This window comes from Neolamprologus brichardi, chromosome 10 (assembly GCF_056152115.1).
Source record: "Neolamprologus brichardi isolate AB-2024 chromosome 10, ASM5615211v1, whole genome shotgun sequence".
Lineage (NCBI taxonomy): Eukaryota > Metazoa > Chordata > Actinopteri > Cichliformes > Cichlidae > Neolamprologus > Neolamprologus brichardi.
The window spans coordinates 15,698,027-15,716,509 of NC_142113.1; the positions used below are offsets into that span (position 1 = coordinate 15,698,027).

General features: G+C 38.9%; 1 protein-coding gene across 1 annotated transcript in view; it reads right to left on the minus strand.

Annotated features, from left to right (window-relative positions):
• Nucleotides 1-17,127, minus strand: part of LOC102778048 (protein phosphatase 3 catalytic subunit alpha-like) — a 30,562-nt gene extending 13,435 nt beyond the window's left edge. The window contains exons 1-6 of the mRNA XM_087847283.1: nt 16,736-17,127; nt 11,585-11,785; nt 6,316-6,440; nt 6,107-6,218; nt 5,498-5,643; nt 5,268-5,407 (exon numbers count right to left, since the gene is read on the minus strand). Of these exons, the coding sequence (XP_087703409.1) occupies nt 5,268-5,407; nt 5,498-5,643; nt 6,107-6,218; nt 6,316-6,440; nt 11,585-11,785; nt 16,736-16,790 (779 nt within the window). The 5' untranslated portion in view covers nt 16,791-17,127. The remainder of the gene's footprint in view (nt 1-5,267; nt 5,408-5,497; nt 5,644-6,106; nt 6,219-6,315; nt 6,441-11,584; nt 11,786-16,735) is intronic.
• Between the last annotated feature and the right edge of the window lie 1,356 nt (nt 17,128-18,483).

Below are 18,483 nucleotides of genomic sequence, written 5' to 3' on the forward strand. Positions count from 1 at the left end.
CAACAGAAGAAAAAAAAAGAAGAAAATTTCCCTGTATGTGATAACTGTATCACAGAAAAGCCAAAGGCAGGCATGCTGTTCCAAACTATGGGAAAAAACAATCTAATTGCTAACTGCGTTACATTGGGGAAGTCTAATAATTATATGTGCAAAATTATTTGATCCCCCATGAAATTGAAAGATTTTGTCTAAATTTTTAAGTATTTTTTTTAAACAGAGAAAGATATTTTTCTTGATTTTTCTTACTAATTTTCTTTAGAAAGCATACATTATTTCTATTGGCAAAGAATAACAGAATGATTTCAGAAAAACAAAAATTACCAGGGTTAATCTTATTAGCCTCCCTGAAAAAACAGACCTTTTTATTGAGTAACTGCACAAACTACTGCTGTGTAATGATGTGCTTTAACTTTGTGATGCTCAAAAGCTTGTGAAATAAAACCGAGGGGTTATCTTCCAATTTATACAGAGTATAAAAACTTCAGCGAATGTTTGAGCTGTCACTTGAGAACAAACAAAATAAATCCGTTTTTACTTGAGAAAAAGAATTGTTGATGCTCACAAAGCATGAGATGGTATCACAGATACCTTGTGAGAAACATCTTCAAGAAATACAGAGAGAGCAGGCCAAAAGGCTTTGGTCATATCAACACTGCTTATGTTTAGAGAAAGAAGGGAGAGGTCAAAAGAAGACCGACCCCACAGTGAAGCACGGTGGTGGGTGTATTATGCTGTGGGATTGCTTTAATGTGTCTAGCATACAAATTCTCATCAAAGTAGAAGTGATCTCCAAAAAAGAAGGACATGTGAAGAAAGAAAACATAAATCAGTCGCTTTGTCTCCCAACATGACAATGCCCCAAAACAAATGTTGCTCTTTGTTCAGAAGACCAAAGTGGACGTTAATGACGGGGTGATTCAAGCCCTCATTTGAATCCCATTGAACGGGCATGAACTGAAGACCAAGGTCCATACCAGATGACCATCAACTCTGGAGGAGCTTGAAACAGGGATTGCTAAGGAGACATGTGTGGCAAATGATTGCAGCCTGTTATCCAGCAAAAAGGATACACAATTAACTGTCAGCATCAGGGGAGATAATAATTTTGAACCCTGGCAGTTTAAAAAAAAAAAACTTTTTGTATGCAGAGTAACATAATGTAAAAAATGTGGGCTGATAATTCTGTCCTCATCTGTACCCGACTGCATCTTCGATACTCTGCTTTTCTTAACCTGCTCGATTTCTATTACATTTTTTGTCATTTGTCAATAATACAGAATGAGGTTCTCTGTATAGCACGCATCCTGTATGCTTAGCAAGAGTCATAATGATGGAGAGGTATGTTTGAGAGTGAAGGCAGGAACTAAGCCACGGGGAGATAGATGACTATTATAGCTGCAGCCTCCACACATCCACAGAATAATCCTCACTGAGCTCCCATCTCCTGGTGAACAGCTATCAGTGACCGTTTAACAGGAGTGAAAGGAGAAGTGAAAACACTTTATTGGCTTCTCTTTGTTCATCTTCACTATTCTCAAGCACCTGCGTTGTGCTTTACTCTTTTTTTGGGGGGGGGGGGGCTAAACTGCTATCCATTTCCCAAAGAATAATATATTGAAGTTCACCTCAGTTTTGTAATATAATCAACACCTTCAGACATCTGAAACTTGCTTTATAAGAGAATTCAACCACAGTAAACAAGTTTATCTTATTGCTGCAAAGGGATCTCATATGTTTAATTGGAGTGTGGTTTTATCCTGCAGGGAAACATTAATACAAAAATCTGAAAACCTCTGCTCCTGCAGCAAGGTGATCTCCGAAACAGAAATCAGTGTTCTTGAAGCTCAAACAAAAATAAAAAATAAAAATGAAAATGCTTTGGGAATGTTGTAAATGCTATGCAAATTGGACTCTAACACACTAATATACACAAAACTGTCAGAACGGTTTTAAGTTAGGCCTCAGAAGCAGATAACACTTCTTTAAAACTGTTACAACTGTACAAAAAAGGACACTTTCTTAGATATTAGTGTCGGTGCCTGAAAATACACAGGAATTAAATTAAAGATGGGTTATAATGGGAACTACAATTATCCTACACACTCTGTCCAGAATGCCATTTACTCTTTGGTAGAAGAGCAAGTCTTCATGACTTTCTGTGATTTGAGCAGATCTGCAGCTCCCACGCATGGCTCTGTGCTGTTCTGAACCTTCATTAAGAAAACTCTCACCATAACTGCCACCTAATCTCTTCTCCTCACCACCACCTACTTCCACGGCTCTCTTCCATCTCACAACAACATTAGGACAGCGCTCACTCTTCCTCTGCCTTCCTATCATCTTGATACGTTACCAGGGCATCTTTTCTGCCTCAGTTTTTATTTGACATATTTACCGCCCCTTTATCACCCACGCTAACCTCAGGACATGGGGACTCCTTCACTGATAGACACTGTAAGGGTCAGGGATACGCTTATCTGTCTGAATCCTTCTGTGTTCATGTTAGCTGTGTCCACATTTGATTTGTGCTCAGGTATAAAAAAAATGTTTGATATCTATTAATAGTTTATAATCCTAACATCTATTTTTGCTATGAAGAGCTCATTTGCATGGATTCTGTGCAACAGTCAAATTTCACCCAACATTATCCTTGAAAGATTAAATGAGATCATCAACACTGATAACTAAGGGTGTTAACTTTAAATGCATGTCATCCCTGTCCTCCCATCTTCTTCCATCTCTTAACTGTACTCCAAGTAGAAAGAGTGTGACATACACACAATTGATGAATAGCCACCTACTTCAAGATCAAAGCACATGCGCTTCTATCTTTCTTTCTTTTTTTTAAAGCTTGCCCTATTTATATCAGCCTGGATTTATTGTAGACAGCTTCACAGTGTGAGCTGCAGTCTTTCCTTTAAAACTTACAATTAGAGACCGGGGGTCATGTTCAACATACCAAGGATATATTTTTTATTATCTAATTTTGCTAAACCTCAACTGTGATCAGGACTCTGTAAGTGGTTAAGAGATTTCTCCAAATAGGGAGATGCTGGCTGCAGATAACCAATCTAGAGCAATATAGATATATCCTGTTCTTTTAAGAACAATCTGTGACCCCAGTTTCAAAAATCTTGGGATGCTGTATAAAAATAGTCTCATAGACCCACATTTTAGTCACAATACAACACAGAAAACATCAAATGCTTAAGCAGAGGAAATGTAACATTTTAAGAAAAAAATGTGTCATTTTGAATTTGATGACATCAGAATATCTCAAAAAACAAAGTTGGGGCAGGGGCATTTTTAGTACTGTTTAGCACCCTCCCCTCTTTAACAGTAAGCAAACATGGGCATTTTGAGGAAGAGTGTATTCTCATTAGGGCTGCCACAAACGATTATTTTGATAGTCGACTAGTCACTGATTATTTTTGCGATTAGTCGACTAATCAGATCATGCATCCATTGGACATAAAACGTACAGCTTATTGCACCTGCATGCATCTGCTCTTATATAACTATCATTAGCTTACAGCTTGAAGTGTTTAAGGTATGTGCTAACTAAAAATAAAGACAAGATGATAGTTTATTACATTTTAATGAAATTTGCATTTTTGTTTCAGTGAAGCTTAATAAACTCAGCCGTCTGCTCATTGCTATCTAAAATATAACAGGACTCCGGAGTATATTCTCGAGCATCTCACACTTCTAATAATCAGCTGTCTGCTTGACGTTTATTCATTTATAGCTGTGTAAAAACTATAACTTTAATCTCAGCCAAAACAATTTACTCAGGAACAAATAAAATACTGAAAAAAGCCAAACAATAACATCTTTAAGTTATTTAAGTGACTAACTTAAGTGACTAACCTGAGTAGTGAAAGACGGCGGTGGGTTTGAAAATGGTTTGCCCGGAGTCCGGTGTTCTCACGGGCTCTAGTGAGCGTTAAACCCCGGCTAGCTATCGAGCTAGTGGGTAACAGACGTCTCCGAAAACGTCGGACTATTGAATCAGTCGTCGACGATTTTGATAGTCGACGTAATCGTGACTAGTCGACTAATCGTGGCAGCCCTAATTCTCATTCTTGTCTGATAAAGCTTCAAATGTTTTCAGTTGGTGAAAGGTCTGGATTGCAGGCAGAGCAGTTCAGCACCTGGATTCTTCTAATATGAAGCCATGCTGTTTTAATAGTTGCAGTATGTGGCTCAAATATCCAGTCTTTCTTGAAAAAGACATTGTCTGGATGACGGCATATGTTGCTGTATATACCAGTGTTCCTCTCCTCTTTAGTCCAGATGAAAAAATTCAACATTTTGACTAATCTGACCAAAGGGCAGTTTTCCACTTTGTCTCATTCAATTTTAAATGAACATAGGCTCAGTGAAGACTGCGCTTCTGGATCAAGTTCACATATGGATCCTTCTTTGCATGATGGAGCTTTAACCTGTATTTGTGGATAGCACCGTGAACTCATGCTGAGCTCATGCATGACGGTCATTCCTGTTTTAAACACAGTGCCATCCGAGGACCCAAACATCACAGTATTCACAATTTCACATTGACAAATATTGACATAAAGTTGTTCCACAATTTGTAGACACAATTTTGTATAGATCGGTCCTCTTTCCATCTTTATATCTGAGAATCTTTACCTCACTAAGATGCTCTAAATATTCCTTCACCTCTTTCTTTTTAGTAAAACTGTCCCAGCTTTCGAGATGAGAGTCACAATTTTGGAATTGTGGTTGTACAAGCCGAAACTAAGCTTTAAGGAATGTAAAATGTGTAAAAGAGATTAAGTGATACATTTGGTGCAGCCACAGTCAGGAAAGACAAAAATACAGATGCTGTGCTAAGAGATTTATCATTATAACTGTCCCCACATTAAGACACAAGTAGATGTGACTATAATTACAACTACATATTCTCCTACATATTCATATGACTTAAATATTTTTCTATGGCATTTATGACCATTTTACTACAACCTTTTCAGCTTCAACCTTAACTGTATTAAAAGGTCTTCAGTGCAAGTAATGAACATGTATTAAATTGTATTAAACATTATTCAAACCAGCAGGCTGCTGGCAAATCTTGCATAAAGTCATTAAATAGGCCATAAAGCTGAAGCGCTCTCTGTTTTAAGATTATGTTGCTTCACTGAGACCTCGAATAAAATAAAATATTGCAGCAAGCGAGGAATAAAGTTCCCTCCACTATGAAACATCATCTGAAGTTGCTGCAGGTAGCAAAAGAAAAAGCTCACCTGTAGAAGTAAGAGCAGCCCCGCACTGTGTTGTGGCTGAAATATTCCTGGGTTTTCTCATTGCCAAAGTCTTCGAGAGGGTCGGACCACAGCAGGTCACACATGGGCCCAAAAGCCGGTGGCTCCTTGAACCGATCCAACTTTACACACGGATTCAGAAATTGATGTCAGGCACACACAAAGAAAGCAGAGTGGGATATGGTAGTGGTGAGGCGTGACTGGACTGTTACCTTTTTAATGTCGTCTAAGTTGTGTATTTCAGGTGAGAGTCCACCGTGAACACACAGAAACTGTTGGTTCATGAGCGCAGCCAGGGGAAGGCAGTCAAACGCGTCCATACACGAGTCATACACCTGCTCTGAGTACTTGATTTTACCTGGCACAACACAAAAAGTAATGGTTTGGTTCAATGAGTCACCTTTTGAACACTGAAATGTTAGCAAGTGGTAATTATTTGGGTTTAACTTTGGCTGGTAGGCATACTTTTAGTTCTTTCAGTTTTAATTTGTTTAACTTGTTGCATTTGTAGCTCTTCATTTTCGGCTTCTCACAGGCAATTTTATTTATATAGCACCTAATCACAACAACAGTCACCTCAAGGTGCTTTATATTGTAAGGTAAAAGCCTTACAGCAATACTGAGAAACCTCCAACAATGAGCGAGCACTCGGCAATAGTGGAAAGAAAAACTCCCTTTCAACAGGAAGAAACCGTCTGCCATGACCAGTTTGGGGTGAGGTGAATTCCATTCCCTTATATACCTTGATATAGCATTAACATTAGCTCCAGGCTACGCAGGACCGTAGTAAGACAGAGAAAGAAGAACTGAGAGGTACTCACATTCTTGTTTGAAGGTGAAATATTCTGTCAAATGTCTACATTCATGATTTCCACGAAGTAAAAATAGTGTCTTTGGATAGAGGATTTTCAGCGACCAAAGGTATAAAACACACTGTTGAAACAAGCACAAGAAAATGTTACTTGTGATGTTTTTTTTTTCCTATTTGGATTCCTGCGTGGCGTTCTTAATAATATTCTTTTGGATTTACCTCAATACTGAAGTAGCCACGGTCAACATAGTCACCAAGGAACAGGTACCGTGTTGTAGCTGGCGATCCTCCCACTTCAAACAGCTTCATAAGATCAAAGAATTGCCCATGGATGTCTCCACAGACTGAAAAACACCCCAAAAAGGCAGATGTTATGAAACCGAAAAGAAAAAAAAAAAACCCCCACTGAAAATCCTTTTCTCTTCTTTGCCAACATGTGCACGCATCTTTTTCCCGTCTGCTAGGATAAAAAAAATGCAGTAGATTATCATTTCGGTCATACCTACTGTAGCCTGTAAAACCATTTGCAGCCATTGCAGTGCTTTCACGAAACAAAACATTCAAGATTCGATACTTCTGACTTCATCACTGTTGTCTTTTCACACGACAGTGATGAGTTGTGAGTTTCTATATGTATCGCCTGGATTTCCAGGCTTGATATTTATTGTTTTTGAAGGTTTGAAGAACAGAAGATGAGAGACAGACAGTAGAGACCACTGTGACAGGAGCTCATGGCGTTACAGAATAGTACACTTTGTACCAGAGGTGTGTGTCTTCATTTTCTGCATGCAGGTTAGCTGCATAAATAGACAGCCAGGCTGTGCAGCTGCATGGAGATGCTGCTGTTTGTATCGTGACTCTACTGATTATTTGCATCTGATAAAAATGTCTCGCGTTTGTTTTGTTGTGTAATACCTTTTGCAACAGTTAAGAATGCAGCTGTAGAACGGGCTCTTGTTAATAATGCAATATTGCGTACAGGGAAATATGGATGTAATGTAACTATAAACAAAGGCATAAATAAAAATAACTACTTATGCCATAAGCATAAAGATCTGAGCGTATTCTGTGTGAGGTGAAAAATATGGTTTCACCGAATGGGCTCTCTGGATTACTCCATCTACTATGTGCACTTTTCTTCTCTCCACCCATGGAGAACTCGGAGCACTTAATTATTCACATTGTCACTGGAAGTGTTCTTCATTCTTTTAACTCTTTAGCGCTCACATATAGAGAAAGCACGGCCTGTCAGCAGAGCGGCATGTTATGAGAATAATATTCATGCATGTGCATCTGGATCTGATGGATGCCATGTTAGAAATTCTCCCCTCTTTAGGTGTCGCTGTATTGAGATATTTCTAAGGGCTCTACTCTAGCTGAAAGGCTTCTGTCCTCTGCTTCTGAGAAATGAGACGCTCACGCCTCCCAGAGTTAGAAAAATCTCGAGCCCCCAGGGAGATATATACTTTTTCGTAGTGAACACTGTGGCACTGGAGTGCAAACCTACATCTCATTTCCTCGCTGCCTTCAATTTTTCATTATCATCTTTCTCTGTCTCCTTCTCTCCTACTCACCCTCCATCTCCTCTCGCTTTTCCGTCTCCCCTATCAGCTCCACAGTGGCCTTCGCCCACTCAAAGCTTAGAGCAATGTGAGTGGGAGACTTCTTGTGTGACTAAAGCAATCAAAAGCACACATGCGCACATACATGCAAGCTCATGTGCAAACACCCGTAAAACATGCGTGCAAGTAAGGATTCACATGCATAATCGGCTGCAGAGACATTCAAACGCTGCTTGCGCTCACACAGATATAAACAACTGTGCAGACATAATACTTAGTTTGTCATACATATTTCATACTTCGTACATAAAGCATCCATTTTGCTGATGCAGGTCGAGCTGAGGCCTTCTCCTGAAGTGCATTTGTCATCTTTGATGACATTAAGCTGATAGGAAGCTAGGTAAATGCATAATTACATGTGCATTCACATTTATGTTCAATATACACTCACCAACCACTTTATTAGGTACACCCTGCCCTCCTAGTACCAGGTTGGGCCCTGTTTTGCCTTCAGAACTGCCTCAATTATACCATAGCCATCGATTCAACAAGGTGCTGGAAACATTCCTCAGACACTTTGGTCCATATCGACACGATAACATTACACAGTTGCTGCAGATTTGTCAGCTGCACATCCATAATGTCAATCTCCTGTTACACCACATCCCAAAGGTGCTATTGGGCTGAGATCATGTGACTGTGAAGGCCATTTGAGTACAGTGAACTTATTGTCATTTTCAAGAAACCAGTTTTGGCGATTTGAGCTTTGTGACATGGTGAGTTATCCTGCTGGAAGCAGCCAGAGGATGGGTACACCGTGCTCACAAATGGACATGAACACAGTCAGCATCAATACTCAGCTAGGTTGCTATGTTTAAACGATGTTCAGCTGTTACTAAGGGGCCCAAAGTAATCACTTAGACTGTTAGATGAGTCTGACAGAAGGTAGGACATATCCATGCCCTACCATCTGAATATAGACAACTGAGACTCATCAATCCAGCCAGTCTTTTCAGTCTTCTCTGTCCAATTTTGGTGTGCCAGTGTCAATGTTAGCCTCAGTTTCCTGTTCTTAGCTGACAGGAGTGGTTTTCTGATGCTGTAGCTCACCTGATTCTGCAAATCTTGGTTGTCATGAGTGGTTTTTTGACTTCCTATTAGACCCCAATATTGCTGCTATTCTGGGCAAAATGAGCTATTTGTCAACATATCTGTCTCTGTATTTATAAAGGTTGGTAAATGAAAATTTAAAAAGAGAAACACCTTTTAACAATGCTATGAATGTTCATGCTATGCTTCCAGAGCTTTGAACGCCACAAACACAACAACCAGCTGATGTGAGCCGAATCAGCCAGAGCTTAAATGAGTACTCTGTGACTCTTTGTGGCAATCAAACAAGATTCTCTTAAAACTGCACCGTCACATTAGCTCAGTACGAACTAACAAATGACCGCACATAACAAATGTTTGGGAAATGTGTTTGTGTCTTGTATGCCTGGGAAAAAAACAGAATGACCAATATATTCGATTTTTTTAAAATAACCAAACATGTGAATCAGTGTTAAAAATCCTATATAGGTTGGACTATGCTTCCTATCAACTCAAAGCAGTACGGCCATTCTCCTTCGACCTCCAGCATCAACAATGCATTTTCACTTAGACAACTCTTTCACTCTTTTGGACCATTTTCTGTTAACTCTATAAATGGCTTTTTCGAAAAACAGTGTTTGTTTTTTTTTAAACTAAGAAGTAAGAAAGCAACAGACAGAAAATAGGGAAAGTTAGAGAAATTACTTGCAACAAAGGTTGAAAGCTGAAGAGGTGGGTGTTGTAATTATACAGTATGTGTGGTAAGCAGTCGACCAGTGAGAGCCCCAAATAACCCCTTTATCATATTGGCGACAGAATCATGTTAAATTTAGCTGAAACACAACCGGCTACAACAGAGTCTGACATTTCACTAGTACAAGAAACAATATTGAGTTCTACTTTAAAATTCATTTATAATAACAACTTTAGTAAGATAAAACTGGCTAAATGGATGATGCAAAAGAAAAAAAAAACAACTAAGTCTCTTAATTAAATTTTCTTGATGGGAAGCCACGGTTGAGTACACAGGATACTTTTGTGTCGGGCTGAGGCATGTTAATATTTTAGAGCATAACTAGGACACTCTGCAGGGTGTTCAGCAGAAAAAAGATTTTATCTGTTTATACATGAGAGATACTTCAGGCTTTTAGAAACTCAGCATTTGTTTTAACTTTTATACTCTCTAATTACATCTAAAGTAAATATAGGTTTAAAGTTTTGACTTATATATATATATATATGTGTGTATATATATATATATATATATATATATATATATATGTATATATATATATATATACATATATATACATATATACACACACATATACATATATATATATATATATATATATATATATATATATATACACACATATATATATATATATATATATATATATATATATATACATATATATATATATATATATATGTATATGTGTGTGTATATATGTATATATATGTATATATATATATATATATATATATATATATTATTCTTTTTTTATTATATATTATATTTTTTCAAACTACTGTTTTCCAACCCGATTAACTGGCTGCATAGCAAAATGTAGACAAAGAAGGAAACATTATGGGATTAACATCTTCCTAACAGACCAGAAATTTGCGCAGAGACAGTGCTTCTGAGATACTGCTGAACTACTTTACATGGACTTATTTAACAAGATAATGATGATTCTGCCTGGTAGTGACAGCTTCCTGCTGTATTCACATGAATTCTCCTTTATCTATTTTTAAAAATCACTTGTGCTCTCTGTTCTCTTTAAAAAATACTGATCATAAAGGAGCAGAAATTTGATCCAAGATCCCTCTCACAATTTATTAAAATGTCTTAACTTACCTGACAAATAAGGGTAATAGCATCAGCTGTCTTTTATGCTAACTAGCAAATGTTAGCATGTAGCATGGTAGACGTACTTGGTTAAGCTAGCTCAAGTTTACTGTCACAGAGCTGCTGATGACTTTATCATCAGTTTAGGAAATTAAAGTTAGGTGCTGCATTTTTTTTGTCAGCTCTCACTTTGTCTCACTGACAGTTACTTGTAGACAACTTTTAATTCAAAAAGCTTAAAGTTTTTTTTTTTTACATAATAATGTGGTACTACAATACAGAGTCAAGACAGTTTTAACTTAAACAGGACTCATTGTTATACGCTTCGTTTGAACAGTTTCCCTGGCAAATATAGTCCAGATCAAAAATAGCCTGAGAAATTGAAAAAATAAAACAACAAGACATTATATACCTTGGTTTTGCTTTACTACTTCTGACTGCTTTCTTAAAATATTTTATGAATTAATTAAAAATCTTTTGTCAATCACTAAATGATGGATGAATTCTGATGATGAAAGTTAAAAAGACAAATTTAATTCTATTTATCTACACTTGCTTCCGGTTCTTCTCGAATATCAGCTGTCCAATAAAATCAAGACAGAGCAGATCCTCTAACTTCCTAATATAAAGGATATTAAAACTAGAAAATTTCATATGCAAGCTCAAATTCCAGCCCCATGTCATATTATATCTGAGCAAACATTTTAGCTTGGCATCAAACTAAAGTAAACTAAATTAGCAATGACTGTGCTCTAGTCAAGTGAGCTTGCTCCTGGCTATTGCGCAGGCTGCCTCATTGTCATGGTTTACTGCAGCACTCAGCAGAAATGAGCCAACATTAAAAACACCTGTTTCTTTTCCTGATCTACATCCAAACAGATCTACATCTTTAATCTGAACACTCAGTCGTTTCAAGCTCCAGGCTCGCCATGCTGCAGTTTGACTTTAAGTCTCAGGTAAGTGTCTGTGAAAGATTTCATACCTGTGACCGGTGCCTCGATGTCTAATATAGTTTTCTCCTGACGCAGGATAGCTGCTCCCTCATTGATGATTCGGAGCGCCACGGCCTCCTCCACACGACCTTCCTTGGTGAGATGGGCCTTCAGGAGATCCACGCGAGGTTTCCCTTCACAGTCAAACACTTCCTTCATCGTAAGGCGGTGGCTCAAGGGGAAGGGGACAGCTGAGGACAGAGCACAGGAACGCAGCGACATTTAAGCACAGGGACATCATGGTCACTATGACTACTCTTAAAGAAATCGACACAATTTCCGACTGTTTTGTTGCCACTGTGCTGCATTATTATAGTAAACAGCCCTCAGGAATGATACTGACAACATTTTATCAAAGAACTCATGCAGCAATCATAAAAGAGAAAACCCCGACCATGTTTTGCCTGCAAGCAATACTGCACAGCTGCTTCATTCCATCTTTGTTGATGGTGTGTGCACTTTGGCATGAAGAGCATTCTTAAGAGCACAGTTTTCCTTAAAACAGAAAGAATCTCCCATGAAAATGCAAGGACTTCTCTATCTATCTTAGCATACTGACAACTGCCCTTTATGTGGTTACTTGTATTTTCTGAGTGCCAGATAAAATATCTAAGCCATCTACTCATCCAACACTCTCCCTGGATTGCTAAAGCCTTTGGCCATTAAAATGCATCAGTCACCTACCAACAGACAGCCTGTGAAACTGTGAAATCCAACCACAGATCATTACTTCAGTGGCAGCAAAGGTTATTTATTAGACCTGGTGCCGAGCTCTGTGTACTCTAAATGCAAGCTATCAGGACCTGTGTATTTACGTTAATCTACACCTCTAGCTTAACAAAAATCACATGAGGTCCAGTGGCAGAATTCATTTGAAAAGCTAGACACAAACAAAAAAGCCTGCCAGATTTGTGCAGAGAATAGCAAACAGAGCCACTCAGCAGTGCCAAATAAAAAAAAGACAAAGGAAGAGTCTCAAATCTCAGGCTTATACTGAACATGACCAACATGCTCTTCAATAATGAATGCTTGACTAGAGGAATCTCAAAGTCGCCGCTCGTGGTATAATGAGGCAAGCCCCAGCGAGTGTTTTTAATGGGACTCAAAATTTTCACAGTGTGCAGCATGTATCTGTGACGGCAATGTGTACTTTGACACTTTACCAGCAAGTACAAACTCAGCACAGTCAGCACGGAGAGGAAGCGAAGTGAGCCTGTGGGGTATGTGGACAGTGCTCGCAAAGTATCTTTAAACGCCCTACCTGTTTATCTACAGGCTTTCAAAATGTCTGCATCTCCTGAATGTACTGGAACTAAGTAGCACTTGTCTTGTGGTGAAAAACTCAGCAACAATGTCTCCTTCCAAACGATAATGTCCCAGTTACTTATAAAAAGAAAAATCCACAAACCTTAGCGTGAACAATTTCAAATACCAACTATTTACTTTTATACTAAGGTAGACGCAGTCTACCTCTACCCATGATGAGGGGCTTGCGCTCGTGGCAGTATTTAAAAATTAACAGCCTGATGTGCTACAAGTCAGTGCATGGGTCGACTGTGTGATAAGTTGCAACGATATTCTGAAGTCTCGGTCTGCAGTTTTCACAGACTGCACTTGGGTGAATCGGAATGCTGCAAGCTAAGGCTGTGTGCACATGAAGTCAACCCAAACACCAGAAACCAACCAAAACAGACTTGTAATTTGTTAGTATGAAAGTACTATCTACTGCTGTCCCATCCACTGCCCCTTCAGAGGACCAGTTGATGGTTGGAAGTGCTTTGAGAATCACCAGTTGAGTTACATCCACTGCCTTATAAACAAGAAAAAGCAGACATTGTTACAGGCAGGCCAGATGAAAATATGTCATTTTGATTTAAAGCTGATAATTACCATAAGTCAGTGTAGCATATCTGACAAATGGAAAAGATTGAAAACATAACCTGTGTTGAAATACATTGGCGTAGGTGCTATTATGTACCTTACATAACCGTAAAAGGTAAATGTGGTGCAGGAGCCCAGATTACTCAGGAACCGTTCTTATTTCATTTTAAACTTCAAACTAGCAGAGCAATTTGACTGTAAAATGAGCTGAAACAAGCCTCATGTGGATACTTCAAAAGGAACATTACGCTTTGTTTTTTTTTTCTGTTTTGTTTCTTTTTTTTCTTTCTTTTTTGTGTTTTTTTTAGCCGACTATCAGAAAAACCCAACAGAGATTATTTTGAGATAATCCTCAACGGCACATTTTAAAGAAACACACATATGTTGACACAGACATGTGAGCGGTCTGCTGATATAGATGTATGGCGGAGAGATGAAAGGCTGACTTCTGCTCAGCACCCGAGCAGAGTTGAACTATGAAATACTGTACGTTGCCGGGCAACAGCAGCAGCAGCTAACTGTTGGAGTAGAGCCAGTAGCTGTGCTCCGCAGAAAACTGGGATTTGCATTGGGGGTTCACGTAGATACAGTGATGCAAATGCTCACACAGTGGTCAAACCTTAAGCTCACAGTTAAGAAGCCTCTGTGTGGAGTTAAAAGACATTCAGCTAAAGACGGCTAAGAAGAGCTGTCTCTCTGCACTGTTCAATTAATAATAAATGTATGGTGGGTTTATGTGTTTGTTAACCATAGTTTGTCTTGTTAAGTGCAGGATGGTTTCACAAAAGTAAACAGTGCAATTAAAAGATCCATAAAATAAAATAAAACAATGACATAAGTATTCTGGTTTATTGCCCATATTCTCTGCTATAGCTTGCTTTGTATGATATTCAGTGTCTTACTGTATGTACCACCTGACTGATGTTTTTATTTAGATGCTATCAGAGCAGGTCTGTTCTGTCGAACCTAACTACTGCCGCATCATGGCCATTAATAAATTACTAATGCCAATACAAGTATTTGTATGGTGTTACCAAAGGCTGACATGAATGTGACAAAGTTTTACACTGACATATTATACCTCGGGGTGAAATATAAGAGTGCACCTGCACTAAACAGCCTGTGGTGACGGTACTGTAGCAAGCAAACTGCACAGCCCAGCAGTTACTGTTACTCTACCACTTTAAATATGCTCTGTCAGATTAAGACATGTAAGACTAAAAGAGAACCAGCGAGAAAGTGGCTGTGGTTTAAGTTGAAGCTATGTACACAGCAGGGATAAAAATAGCTTCGAGTAGCTTGTAGTGTCAGTGCTCGGTAGTTCACTACAAGCAGCGCACACAAAAACAGCAGGAAACGTCAGTCTTCTGGCTCAAAATTTTCACTACCTCAATAGCTTCCTTTGATCACCTGATGGATGCAAGATTCCGTTTCTTCTTTGTATTTTTTTTCTTCCAATTTCCAGTCTTTTGGGGATTGTAAAAATGGCTTTTACTTCTTTTTCAAAGTGGTGTGCAAGAATAGGAGAGCAGATACAAGTGACAAAAGACACATTCAGTGTCGGCCAAGCAATAACAAACCTTTATAGCACCTTGACAATTCAGAGCATGGAAAAAAAGAGGATTTTGAAAAATTATAATTCTTTCTCTATGATCAGCCAAATTAATCTTTATTAGAAATCACAGGTGAGGCTATTTAACAAGTATCCAGGGCACACAGCCTGAAAATGAAAGAAAATACAAAATATTTATCAACTCCTAAATCCTAAAGTGTTACATGACCATGTTACAAAAGCAGAAAACTGAGTCAGAATTCTTGGCTGTGTTACGTTCGCTGATATAAACCTTCTGTTTGACATATTTTTGAATTCCTGGGTGTCAGTGAAGCTGCGCCAGGAAATAACCACAATGGTTTTGTCACTGCTTTAAATTCGTGTTCAAATGTGTAGAAAACAGCACGGCAAATCAAAACCAACTTCTGCCTTTTATGATGGACGGCACGGAAACAGAATTCTGTTTGAAACCGAATATCCTGTGAAAAAGATGAAAGTACAGTAAAAGTATAATGAAACGAAAGTGTCCGCAGCATGAGACCGAAGCTATTCAGATGGCCTGTTAGATAAATCTAAAATAAAGCTAGAAAACAATATTGTTCAGGCAGCTCAGGAAGAGTGTCTTTTTCCTTTTTTAAATTTTCTTCACGTGACACAGTTCATGTTTTGTAATCAATGACAATTTAAGGCTCGTTTGTAACTGCTAGTGCACGCAGTACATTTGTGCGCCTGCAGTCACTGTCATGTAAGTTCATCTCACAGTGCAGATTACTGTTTCTAAAACTCTGGAGGCTAAAGGACAAAGTTGTTAATGCTGACTGAGCTGCTCGGCCATTATGATAATATACAGAATGTGGATACACACACACACACACACACACACACACACACATATATATATATGTCTATATGTATATATATATATATATATATATATATATATATATATATATATATATATATATATATATATATATATATTCAGGCAGAGTGCTGACTGTTGGAAGAGGGAGGGGGAAAAAATGAGCAGGGCTAAGTGAGTTATGACAACCGTGGGCACTTTATCATCCTCCATTGATCCATCTACTGATTCAGCTTTTGGAATCCCCCCACACACCGCCACCCTTTTTTTTCTAATCAAATTAAACCCTGACTCGAGCCCGGCATGAAATAAACCCCCCAATAAATGTCCATTTCATGCCCTCTCCCTCTTTTTGCTGGCCCCCATCTAAGCCCCTGAAATCCTGCTGCATCACTGCTCCAGCTTCTACCACAAGCTCGGCAATTCAGCTGTTTTTTCCTCCTTCTTCCGCCTCCTCCTCCTCCTTCTCCCCCCACACTCCCCCTCTCCTCCCGTCGAGAGCGAAAGCAAGCGTACAGTCAAATCATGACAGATACGATTAAACATAAATCAGCGGGCACAATTAAAAATGTATTACACTTCATATTTCTTGGTGCTGCCCGTGTGCTCTGCTCGCTCTCCGCGGGGGCTGTGCAGCAGAGGAACCCGGATTGTTTATCAACATCAAAGCTTCACTTGCCCACTACCAACACCAACACCACCACGAACACAACTTGATGGCCGCATATGCACCATTAATGCGCGACACGTTCATAAAGCCCGCGTCCAGCCGATCCGCAGAGAGCTAAACACCGGAGGTGTTATGTAATACAGCCATAAGCACGCAGAAAATATAGGGTAACTTACATTTCACCATCCGATCCGTGGCGTTTAAGACGATGTCAGCGTTAGACATCTTCATGGGCAGTTGCTGTCTTCGAAGCTGAAGCTTTTTTTTTTTTTATCTTCTGTTTCAAACTGCTCCCTCTCCTTTAGGATGTACTCTCAGTATTTGTTGTCGAAATGCGGCTGATGCTGTGGCATCACTTAGATGATGCGCCCCCTCCGTGCGTCGGTGCTGCGCCGGGTAGGACTGCTGCTCCCCAGGCAGGGATGGATGCTGGGTGCTGGATGCTGTAGGAGCTGCTTCTGCTGTCCTAAGCTGTTAATGTGGGGGAGGATGCGCGGAGAGAGAGGGAGTGAGAGAGTGAGAGTGAGAGAGAGACGTGCACTATCCCGACATGGCGGTGAAGGGAACTCCCACGCAAATGTTTCACGGGACTGCCTGATGCTGCCATCAGATGGAGGCTGAGACGGGGTTGCCCCCACGCACGCACGACGCGCCATGTTTCGGTATTCTCGAAATTTATACGCCTGATAATGACAGCGCGTGGACCTCGGCTTAAACGTGTTAGACGTTCATCACAATCAAACCGGTTTGATTCCCGCAGCGCGCACACGTGTGCGCCAAAAGCAGCAGTCGGGTGCATATGTTGGCGGAGACTTTTCACTTGGTGGCGACAAACCATCAGGTTTTAAGCAAAGTAAGCAATCAAAGTAGCAACTTAGTCCACGGATCTTTCAAGGAAAATGTTTAATATGGTTAACTGTGGATCCTAATGATGAGATAATCACGTTTGGACACAGGAAAGGTAAATTAACGCGTTGTGTGGTGATTACAATTTGCGCACTTTAAAATGAATGATATTTAATACTAGTCGTCTGATGCTCAGACTCATTTCCTTATTACGAATTGTAGTTCAGTTTTTAAGAAAAAAAATCATCAATCTATAAATATGAACTCTTCACATGAAAATACCAGACTGTAAGGTCAAGTGTGTTGTTGCTCTCCCCACATCACCACACTCTACTGTCAACCACTGTCTGTATTTTCATCTAATCTCGCAATTTAGTCTAGTTTCACATTTAACTCTGCACAAATTGTAGCCAGAACAGTTAGAGTTTTTTTTTTAAAAATTGAGTTAAAATTATTTTCTAGTTTGGTAACACTTAACACGGGTAAGTGCATCATTTATGGCGCACATTAGCATGTACATTAGCATGCATGTAATTTATAAATATAGATATTTTTGTTCTTGATTGATCAACTAATTGTTTGTGAGTGAGTTAATAAAGGTTTTATAAATACTTATTTCACATTTTAATCCATGGTTAATTCAGGCAGTTACTAGTTGTTAAGTATTTTTGTGTGACCTCATTTAAAGTGAGGAGTATTTTTGCCTTTTAAAGTATTTAAAAATGAAAATTAAAGTACCCCAAGACTCGAGCAAGTCTCAGCTATCTTCACAACAGAAAAACGACTCACCCAAAGCACAGAGAGATACACAACACTCAAACATTTATTGCCACCGGAGGTTTGCACAATACTGAAATCTAGGTAGGACCAGAGTCCGAGTTTGTAAGAGGTGTTTAAGAGAAAGAGATGCACTGAGCTTAGAAACAAATCTCATATCTTAATCATTATATGTATATAAATGTAGATCTAAATAGTTTGTTGATCACTTACTCAGACTTTGAAATGTTACCATGAGCACATTATATACAAGCTTATTAATCAAGAATAAACATTTATAAATGCATTTATAAATGACATA